The 9,839-nt window shown below is 37.0% G+C and overlaps 1 protein-coding gene across 1 annotated transcript; it reads right to left on the minus strand.

The window, feature by feature from the left end:
• Positions 1 to 236: 236 nt before the first annotated feature.
• Positions 237 to 8,616, minus strand: SPON2 (spondin 2). Its single transcript, XM_019553482.1, has 6 exons — positions 8,563 to 8,616; positions 7,606 to 7,831; positions 7,061 to 7,284; positions 6,551 to 6,742; positions 5,013 to 5,181; positions 237 to 1,332 (listed from the first exon to the last, which is right to left on the minus strand). Exons 2-6 carry the CDS (start codon positions 7,826 to 7,828, stop codon positions 1,154 to 1,156), a joined length of 987 nt encoding a protein of 328 aa, XP_019409027.1. The 5' UTR covers positions 7,829 to 7,831; positions 8,563 to 8,616; the 3' UTR covers positions 237 to 1,153.
• Between the last annotated feature and the right edge of the window lie 1,223 nt (positions 8,617 to 9,839).

The raw sequence follows: 9,839 nt of genomic DNA on the forward strand, positions 1-9,839 counted from the left end.
CAGGATCCTTCTGAGTCTTATAAAAGTATAAAACTTAAAAGTTTCTACTGATAAAAAGAAAGCCATGAGCCCTCCCTTGGTGCACAATAATGGTTTTTATAGCTGTCGTGTTTCAAAAGAAATGCACCCTACTCAAGACTATTTCTTTGTTACCTGCACCTAGACTGTGCTATATAGTGGATGTGAAAGCACACAACTCACAGAAAAGTTATCTTCTGAACTTTTATAGTTCAAAATGCTTTTCCAATTTTATAAACAAACACTATAAAACAAAGAGCAGTTCTGTCTTTTTTTTTTTTACAACCATTTAGGTATCTGAATAATTACACTTGCTATCTAAAACAGTTCCTGGAATATTATGTTTTGCAATGTCAGCCATAATACAATTTTGCTTAATTTAAAAAACACATCTATAATGTCCGTTTCCCCTCCCCAAGGTTTGTAACAGGTTCTCCATCAGTATTCACAATTAAGCTTTTAGGGCTGAATGGTTTTTTAGGCATCAAAAACAATGAAACAAACAAAAACACCACCCCCCCCGAACAAAACTTCCTGCTATCCATGTATAAGATGACACAATTGACCAAACCATACTACATCATCTGGTTACTCTGATTTATGCAAGAGTTTTCTGAAGGAATGTGCTAAAATAAACATGATTACAAAGAAGTCAACATAAATGCCAATAAATTATAATAAAACATAATTTAAAGCAACATAATTAGCATTATAGGTATAAATAAACAATTAAAAATCCTAATATTTAAAAGAGAGATTGCGTTATTTTACATTTTGTTTTCAAAAGATTTTTTTGACATAACTTCATATAATATGTTCAAAAATCTTCCTTTCTGCCACTAGAGGGTACTGCAAGAACTTACACAGTATTTATAGGAAAGATTTTTTTTCTTTTTTTGGTCTGTAAATGATAGAGTACAGTTGACATACTAAAATGTAGAAATCTAAAAAAAGTCTTAATTTCAAACAAAAGAATAAATCATCCAGTCTAATAAACCCTTTCAGTAAAATAGTAGAACATACCTGAATTATGAGGAATATTCACTGAGATGTAGCATACATTCAGCTAAATCTATCCTACATTTATCTAAAGTATTATCTGTTTGGTTTTTTTAATTCCTTTGGAAAGGCGATTTCAGACACAATTTTCTGGTTCACATTCTGCTGCTTCATCCAAGTTTGGACAGGGACTTCCATTATTGGCTGGTTGAAGAAGTATGAAACGAGTTCTGATTTTCGTCCCTGGCTTTCCACAACGACCTCTGCAAAGACCCCAGGAAGACCACAGAGAAACCTCACAATCCAGTGGTGTTTCTGGAACATAACCAATAAAGATATGAGTTGATAAAATATGTGCTTAAGACAAAGAGCTGCCAAACATGAAATTATTCTCAAATTTTCCTTTCTTATACAAAAATAAGGCCGGGGTTTGTTCTGATACATTAAAAACTTACTATCGGTTATATTGCAGATGTTATTAAAAATGAACTACTTACATATACAGAACTAAAATGATTTGAATTTTACATCCCTTTAATAAAAGCCTTATGTTGTCTAGTAAATAAAAAGCATCTGTTTTGGCTCCTGAATAGGCAGATATGATTATTCCAGTGTAGAGGTTGTTTGAGGTACTGCACTGGGTATAGTATTATACGTATTTAATTGAAAAATTTTAATATTCCTGCCTTAGAATACCATGCTTAAAATGAGCATACTCTGAAGACAGAGGGCATTTTACTGCCATGTTCACAACTTATTTGCCTTTCCTTGGCTTACCAGGATTAAGGATCCTATCTAATTCATTTATACTACTTGGCACTGTTCTTTGCCTGAATACTCTTCCTATAGTTTTCATATCAATTTCTATTGAACTGCTTTTCCATTCTTCTTCATGAATAAAGAAAATTTTATTTTGGCTAAATCTTTCTGAACTTATTTTTTACAGGGAAAGGGTAAAGAGTTTTGCATATACAAACACTTCCCTTTGCTAATATAAAATACTTTATAACTAAAAGCTTTGAAGACTAAAAGCTTTTTAATTAACTGCAACCAAATGAATAAGAAACTCTGTAAAATAATTTTGATAACTTATAACTACATTACAAATACTTCAAAGAAAAATGCAATATCTCATTCCCTGACAGCATGGATGAAAAGGTAGCTTTGAGGCACCTTGCCTAAGCAAACTGCCTACAGAATTGTACTGTGTACTGAAGACTTCTGTGGGATGTCAGGGGAGAAATGGCTGGTAGAGGGAATTCATGGGCAGTTGAACAGCTTTATGGTGTGATGACTGTGTGGATGTCTTGAATAAAATGCTGCTTTTCTAAAGCTCCTCCTCACAGTGGCAGTGCACCATGGTCTACTCTAGTCATGGATCTCCATAGTCCTGAAGAGGATGAGGGCATGATTTCACTTGTGGCAATTAAATCTTTCCTTTTATATCTGGAATCAGTTTCTTACATTGGAGAAGTTAGTGGTTGATAAACTGAGAACATCTGACTAGTAACATCCAATAAATGAAGGATTACTTAAATGGAATCTGTGCTGCTCTAATTTTACATTGTCTCTGGTCCTGTTCATATTTTAGGATGCTCAACACACTAATTTTAATAAAAACAAACAAACTATATGCATGCATTTTGGTGAAACATTAACTATCTCATTACATGCATTGAGAAGTAGTTAGCTATGTTAGTCTGAAATCAGGTGAAAGGTAGAGCAGGGTGATACCTTCAAAACCAGCTGTTTCAGAAAGACATGACCTTCCTCATCAGATGCTATGAATGGACTTGCAAAGTCTCTAAGGAGCTACCCTGCCCTTCCTTCTGCGTTATGTGTATTGCAAATTTATTGTATAACTAGGTGAAGTCTGGTACTATTTTAAAAAGTGGGGCCAACCTTTCTGGAAGGCACACGACAAATTAGCCCTACACCCTCTCTAAGTGCCAATCTGATCCCCTTCTCATGCCCAATCTGCTGCTCTGCTTTCTGCTCCCAGCTCTGTGCTGCTCCCTACCAGATTTGTTGCTTTGCTTTCTGCCTTCTCTGCCACTGCACTACCTGTCTCCCCTCTGATCTGTCATGTGCCACACAGAGAGGCTGCCCTTGCTACTTGTGTCATGATGACACAGGTTAACTATTCCTGATTTAAAGCATCCAAAACAGATGCCCGCTTCTGGAATAGTTGGTGGGCTAGTTAAGCATGTTAATTCAGAAGGTTAATTTAGAATGGTAGTCTAGCTATTGTTTCATATTTTTGAGGGAAATTATATTAAATAAACATTTTTTTAAGAATTCCTTAGTAGATGGCTTCCTACTTGGGATAGAACCAACCAATATATTTTAGGATAGAGAGCTGAGCCACAAGAGCAAAGGTACCATCCATCAAAGGTAAACAACTGAAAAAAAATTGTTCTTTTGGGCACAAATGACCCTCTTCAGGCATAGGGAAAATCTACACCTGAAGAAGGGTGTTTGTGCCAGAAAGCTTGCAAAGAACAATTTTTCCAACTATTTAGTTGGTCTAATAAAAAAAGATATCACGTCTACCCAAAGAACCCTGTCTGCCTGTGTCCTTAGACCAACATGGCTACAATCAACAGCTCCAAATGTTTGTGCCACTCCGGTACAATGGCGCATGATTAGCTCTTGTTTACTAATCATAATACATTTAACAAAATACTCTAACTCAAGTAGAAATCTATTCATACGTATTTGCCATCCGTTACTTAACTGTGAAGAGGGTGACTTTGAGTAGCTCACATCATAGTCTAAGCTCCTAGCACAGAGCTGGGGGAATGAAATCCTTAATTTGCGTCTGAAGAAATTGCCACATGCTTAAAACATGGCTGCTGCTATGTGGAAGCTAAAGGATGCAGCTCACTGTTCTTCCCCATGCAGTTTTGTTCCCTGAAGTCCTTCTCTTGCTCATAACTGTCCCTCCTTGTGATCCTTTCAGAAAGTCACCATACAGGTGTGTACAGTATACTGGCACGGGTACTTTGTCATCTGCCCGTTTTCTCCTGTTCAGAGGGCGATTTTGAGCCTTGAAATTTATCTATAGAACAGGCTTGATACCGTGATCTAAACTTTTTTTCCCATTAGCATGAGCTCTTACTGACAGTCAGCCCTGGGGTGGGGTGAGTTTGTTTGGAATTAAAACTTGACTCCATTTGGGCATTTCAGTAAAAGTCTGACATGTTTATCAAGTATCTTGTTCTGTAGATGTCAGGTGCCATCATAATTATGTCCCAGGCAGTTAGATGAACTTTGTCTTTTATTTCACATCATTACCAATATGGTTTCTTAACAAGATGAAAACAGGCATGACAGTTCCTTTGTGCCATTTTTGTGTAAAAACTAAGGAGCATGTGTTTTAAAATCTGCACAGGATTTGGGGAGTTGCAATTCTGAGAGTATCCCTTCTTCAACATATGCCTGGCAGCTCTGTATACATTTTCTAGTTTGAATCAGGCGTGCTATGGACCTAATTCAAACCTGTGGACATGAATAGTCTCTTCCTCCACTTTTTTCAGGCACCCTCTTCTGGTAGTAACTTCTTTCTCATTCTTAGATGTAGTCTCTGTTTCCTGTCATAAATGGCCCAGTTCTTATGGTGCTTATTCTAATGTTATGCTGGTGCATTGCTATTTACTTTAGAGGAATTATTGCTGATTTATACAGGGATAAGTTCTATCAGACCCGGAATTCGTAGGAATAGTAAGTGCTGTCACACAGAAAAGGATTACAAAGAAATGTATGGAATATCTCTTCTTTGGTTTCAACCCCTGTTTCCATGTCACAATCCTTTTGTGTACAGCATATATGTAAGAGAAAGAGTTGCCACTATAAGATAGAATAGTCTGCTAAGTTGTGTTTCTCTTCCAAATAGCCTTCCGAGTTGCATGCATTTTCTGAAGGTTTGTTTCGTTCCTTGCTTCATAGTGAATGGGGACAAAAGCACCTAACTGATCCAAATACTATCCACTTACCTGAGACTGAATCATCTATTTCATTGCCTTTTCTATTCAGTTTAGAAGCAGGAACCCCCCGTTGATTTTTCTTAAGTTTCACCAGGGTTACACGAGCAATTGGTGGCAAATTTTTTAACTTGGGATAATAAAACGAGTTTGCTGGATGACTTGGAGAGGAACAAGTGATCTATGAAATTAAAAAAAAAAAAAGTTTAGAGAAATAGTGTTACCATGTTATTAGTAAGAAGAGAATTTTAAAACTAATTTTCATGTTTTATTAATACTTCTTGGCAAGTAACATTCATTCTGGGGTATTCAGCCCGTATGTACTCTAAACTCACAAAAGAGCTGATTTCTTATCATTAACATAATCTCCTAGTCCAGGGGTAGGCAATCCCCAGCATGGGTGCCAGAGGGTGACACATGAAAGCATTTTGCTTGACATGCGCACCTCGGAGCAAACGGCAAGCAAGCGGGCATGGGCTGCACTGGCACAACAAGGATCAAGCCCCTTGCGGTTCCCCAGCCATCCGCCTCTGGCATGCCAACACCTTACAAGTGGAGGCTGCGGGTGTTTTTGGCACTGCACAAAAATGATGCCAACCCCTGCCCTAGTCCCTTGTGGAAAGGACTGAAGGATTAGCATTACCCAAAAAAACAGTGGCACTTGTGGGTAAAAAGGGGGGAGGCAGAGGTTGAAGGAAGAGACCGGGGGAATGCAAGACTATCAACTGGAACTAGTGGGTGGTGCTATGCCTGACGTGGAACTTCTATACAGGAAGCCTGAAGAGCTGCATTTCCGGTTCTGTACCCACTTGCCCGCTGCCATTAATACTACATTTTGATCCAGGACTGTGAAGTTGTTGTCTGGGTGCTGACCATTTTACAGTTGAGCTACTGTTTCTCCCTACCATTAAAATGCTTCCTGAAAGAGAGTAGTATGAAATAGATGGTGTGTAGAGTAGGCTAAGAAGAAGTGAAAAAAGAAGAGGGCAGTAGCAGCAAAAAAATGCTTGAGCAAAGCTGTCCTTCCTTTCCTACCACAGATAAGTATCTAGCACAAGGAGTACACTGGGTCTTCCCTGCTTTATTTTATTTTAAAATGTAACTAGCTTTTTATTAAAGCATGAAAACCAATTAAATATTATTTATTGGACTATGCACTTCATCCAGTATAAGGGATCACCCACAAGAATTTTTGCCTCTCATATTTCCTAGACCATCACAACAACAAGCTCACCTCAACACCATTAAACATTTATTTGGTCTACAGCAATTATTTAAAAATGAGTGTACAAATGTATTATGATCCCAGATACCAAAATTAATTTAATGAAATGGCTTTGCAAAACAAATGCGAAGTGATATCACCTTGGAGTTGCTAGCTATGTCACAAGTCCAGATACAGCCCCAGAATTCCCAAATACTGAAATAATTTATTCAAGAAGAAATGTTTATCCTGCAATTCCAAAACAAGTTTTATTTTAAGGAAAGAAATCATATATCATTCTGGTAGGACATAATTCAGCATGTAGAAGCAACAGATCTGAACTTACCTCTGTAATGGTGTCCTGGGGAATGGTGGCAAAATTTGGCGAGGAAAATGTGAAGCCACTGTCGGTTCCAGCATCATATGGAAAAAGATCTACTGATACTTCTTCTTTCCAACGATTTCCTTCACAGAGATTTAGACTGTCTATCCCCACAAACCAATCAGGGCTTGGCACAATTCGTACAACAAATGAAACCTATAGATTAAAATAAAAACTTAATTAAAAAAAAAACTGACAAAGCACGTCTTGCCCTCACGTCGTCAAGCCTTGGAGTCTCAGGATTGACCCCTTATGTGACAGCGTTTAGGATCATCCTTTTTTTTTTTTTTTTTTAGCATTTCTAAAAGGAAATATGCCAGTGAGCTTTTTTAGTATTGAATTTGCTTAGAGTTCCTTAAACCGGTGGATTCTATTAGCGAGTCTTTGGCTTTCTAGTGTATTTGGCATTTTGCCCGCCACTGGCAGAAAATAAACCAGTCAGAGCCCCTTAAAATGAAAATGTAAAACACTTACTAACTGATGCCTTGAATGAACTTCTAATTCAGTAGATGTTTCTCCTGTACCAGTAGAAACAGCAGGAGCTGAGAAGATCCCATGTACACTTTGGATTCTTTCCCCAGCTTCCTCTATTTCCTTCATTAAAACCCATGCTTCACCTTTTTCAGCAAAGTCACGTACGCCATTGCTGGCATATTCATTCTTTTTCCACATGTTGTAGTCAGAACTATGGGTGACACCTAATGAAGGGAATACATTGTGCACTATAAAAGTCTGTTTTGGGTTGTCTTAATTCCTGCAGTTTTTCTGTTTTTATTCTGAGGTGGAACAATATGCGTATCAACATTCAGACTATGCTAAAATATTTAACCTATTACTGTTTACTTCGGCTGTAGCCAATTGGAAACAGAAGTGAACGGGAAACAGCTGGAGATTTTTGCAAGCGTTCTGGATACGGCAAGTCCTGTAAATTATGTTTTATTTCTAAAGCTGCTTTAGTTCTTACTTATCCTTTATTAAAGGAAAATATGAACAAAAATTCAATGTCTATTTTTACTCACCTAGCACTGATGACCACTGGGCTGGAGGCCTATACAGGGGATACTGCTTAGGGAAAGCAGTCTGACTCCATTTCCCTGTAAAGACTATGCTGTATTTAGCAAGCTCCTCTGCTGTGCAAATAGACTCATCACCCACAGGCAGACAGCTGGCACAGCCCAGAATTGTTAAAAGCAGTGTCCAGATAACTTCACAGGAGCTGTAGACAAGCATCAGCTTTTCCATTTCCTTATACATGGAAAGAAAAAATATGTTAGCCTTATTAGTCACTATAGATTCAAAACCGAGTAACTATAACCAATGAAATTTAAGACAGGATAGGTTTTGAGCAAAAAAACAAAATACACATCTAAAACATGAAAAAAAACTTATTGCTCCCAAGAACATTATTATAAAACTTCCAGATTTGAAGTTTCCATACAATATGCTACAAATCTGTAATTCTACCTCTGACAAGTGTTTCTAATGGGAAAAAATAAAAATAAGTCGAACTTGCTCACGGTAATACATTTGAAGAAATCTGTTTCTTATTTTCTTTTAAAACCTTATTAGAATCACATCTTGAATTAATTAGACTAGCAAATGTTTCTGTGGAAAACATTAATGGTATATTTATTCTTTTAAAGATTAAATTGCATGTGACTTTGCCAAGAGACACGATTTATTTTAAATTTGTGTTCTAAAAATTCTGCTTCATGGCACAACATTTAAAGTCAAATACTTTTCAAACTTAATTAATTGCTTTGCTGTCACATTTTGTGCAAAAAACATTTGAAAATTAACATAGTCATTACAAATACTCTTGCATGAGACTATTAAACTCAAGCAGTTGCTTAAAATAATAACTTCTAAAACTTGCTTTTACATGCTTTTGTCCTTTGAGAAAAATTTGTGAACATATTTGAAACACTAATAGCTGTATAATACATTCATTTATTAAAAGAGTTGTGAATACTCACTAAATATTTCCTCTGGAGCACTGATAGGGTAAGAGCACCTGCTTTTGCTGGCAGCTGAGCTGTTCTGCAAGAGGACAGTAGGAGTCTTGCTATTTATGCCTGAAGAGGGTCCCTTTGGTCCACCAATTATTATAACATTTAGACTTTCCGATTTAAAAAAATGCATGTCATACTCTTGCTCACAGTTTTTTGGATGCACTATCCGAGTCTCTGTATGAAAGTTGGTTCAGGCTCTTTTTAGGAAACTGTGGTGCCAAGTAGGCAAAACATGCTTTTTAAAAGTACCTTAGATTATTACCAAGTTTTCTGATAACTGTACTTTGGTCTTATTAATGCCTTTAAGCAACACAAATAAATGGGCTCCAACGCTGAAGTAGCTTTGGTGGATCTGCTTTGAATGAGAAGCATGTTTTCTTGTAACTTTTATTGTCTGACAGATGCTGCCTCCAAACATTTACAGAGATCTCTCACTGTTATACAGCTCATGTGCATTTTCAAATAAGAAGGTAGAAGCAGCTAAAGAAGTCAAGAGAAAGAAAGTAAAAATAGGAAGTCACACACACTCACCCAGATCGTGTCTTCTGGAAATATGAATTAATTTTAAACAGTACAGTGTATGTGTTTGCATTCTACAGTCCTGTACGATGTATAATGAAAGGGCTCTGTAACATTGTGGTTTATTTGGAAATAGTGGGTTTTGGAAACTCAGATTTTTTTTTTAGCTCTCTGCTCTTAAGAGTAAAAATGGTAGGTAAAATCTTTTTAGTAGAGTTAAATGTATTTTGTAGTAAAGTAGATATATTCACATCACTAGAAGTATTTTTTTTCCATTTTTTTTTTGTGAACAGATATATTGTGATGCATTTTAATTGTTTTCCCACAACCTTTCCAAATGCCCACAGGGAAAGATGGCTTTGTGTCATGTCAGTAAGGTTCACAAAACCTCATATGGATGATCAAGAAAGGGTGTTCAAGAGTCAAGAATACAACATGGAGAATGTCTTGTGAAGAGTCCCTCCTATTTAACTTCTGGGATTTTCTACCCAACCATTTTCACTGATCACAAATGTAATGTTATAGCAAGAGAAAGAAGCAAGCAATTTTATGGTTGTAACCTCCCTATCCACTATAAAGACGCATGTTGCGCGCTGCATCTATGTTCCAGGAAGAGCTGGAAGACAGCAAGCTTTGACTTAAAGGTGCTCCTAAACAAAGGACAGGCTGTCTCTCCCACAGAAAATCCACAGAAGGGGGCACACTAGGAAAAAAGATCTATC

This window comes from Crocodylus porosus, unplaced genomic scaffold (genome assembly GCF_001723895.1).
Source record: "Crocodylus porosus isolate Cpor-Errol unplaced genomic scaffold, CroPor_comp1, whole genome shotgun sequence".
NCBI lineage: Eukaryota > Metazoa > Chordata > Crocodylia > Crocodylidae > Crocodylus > Crocodylus porosus.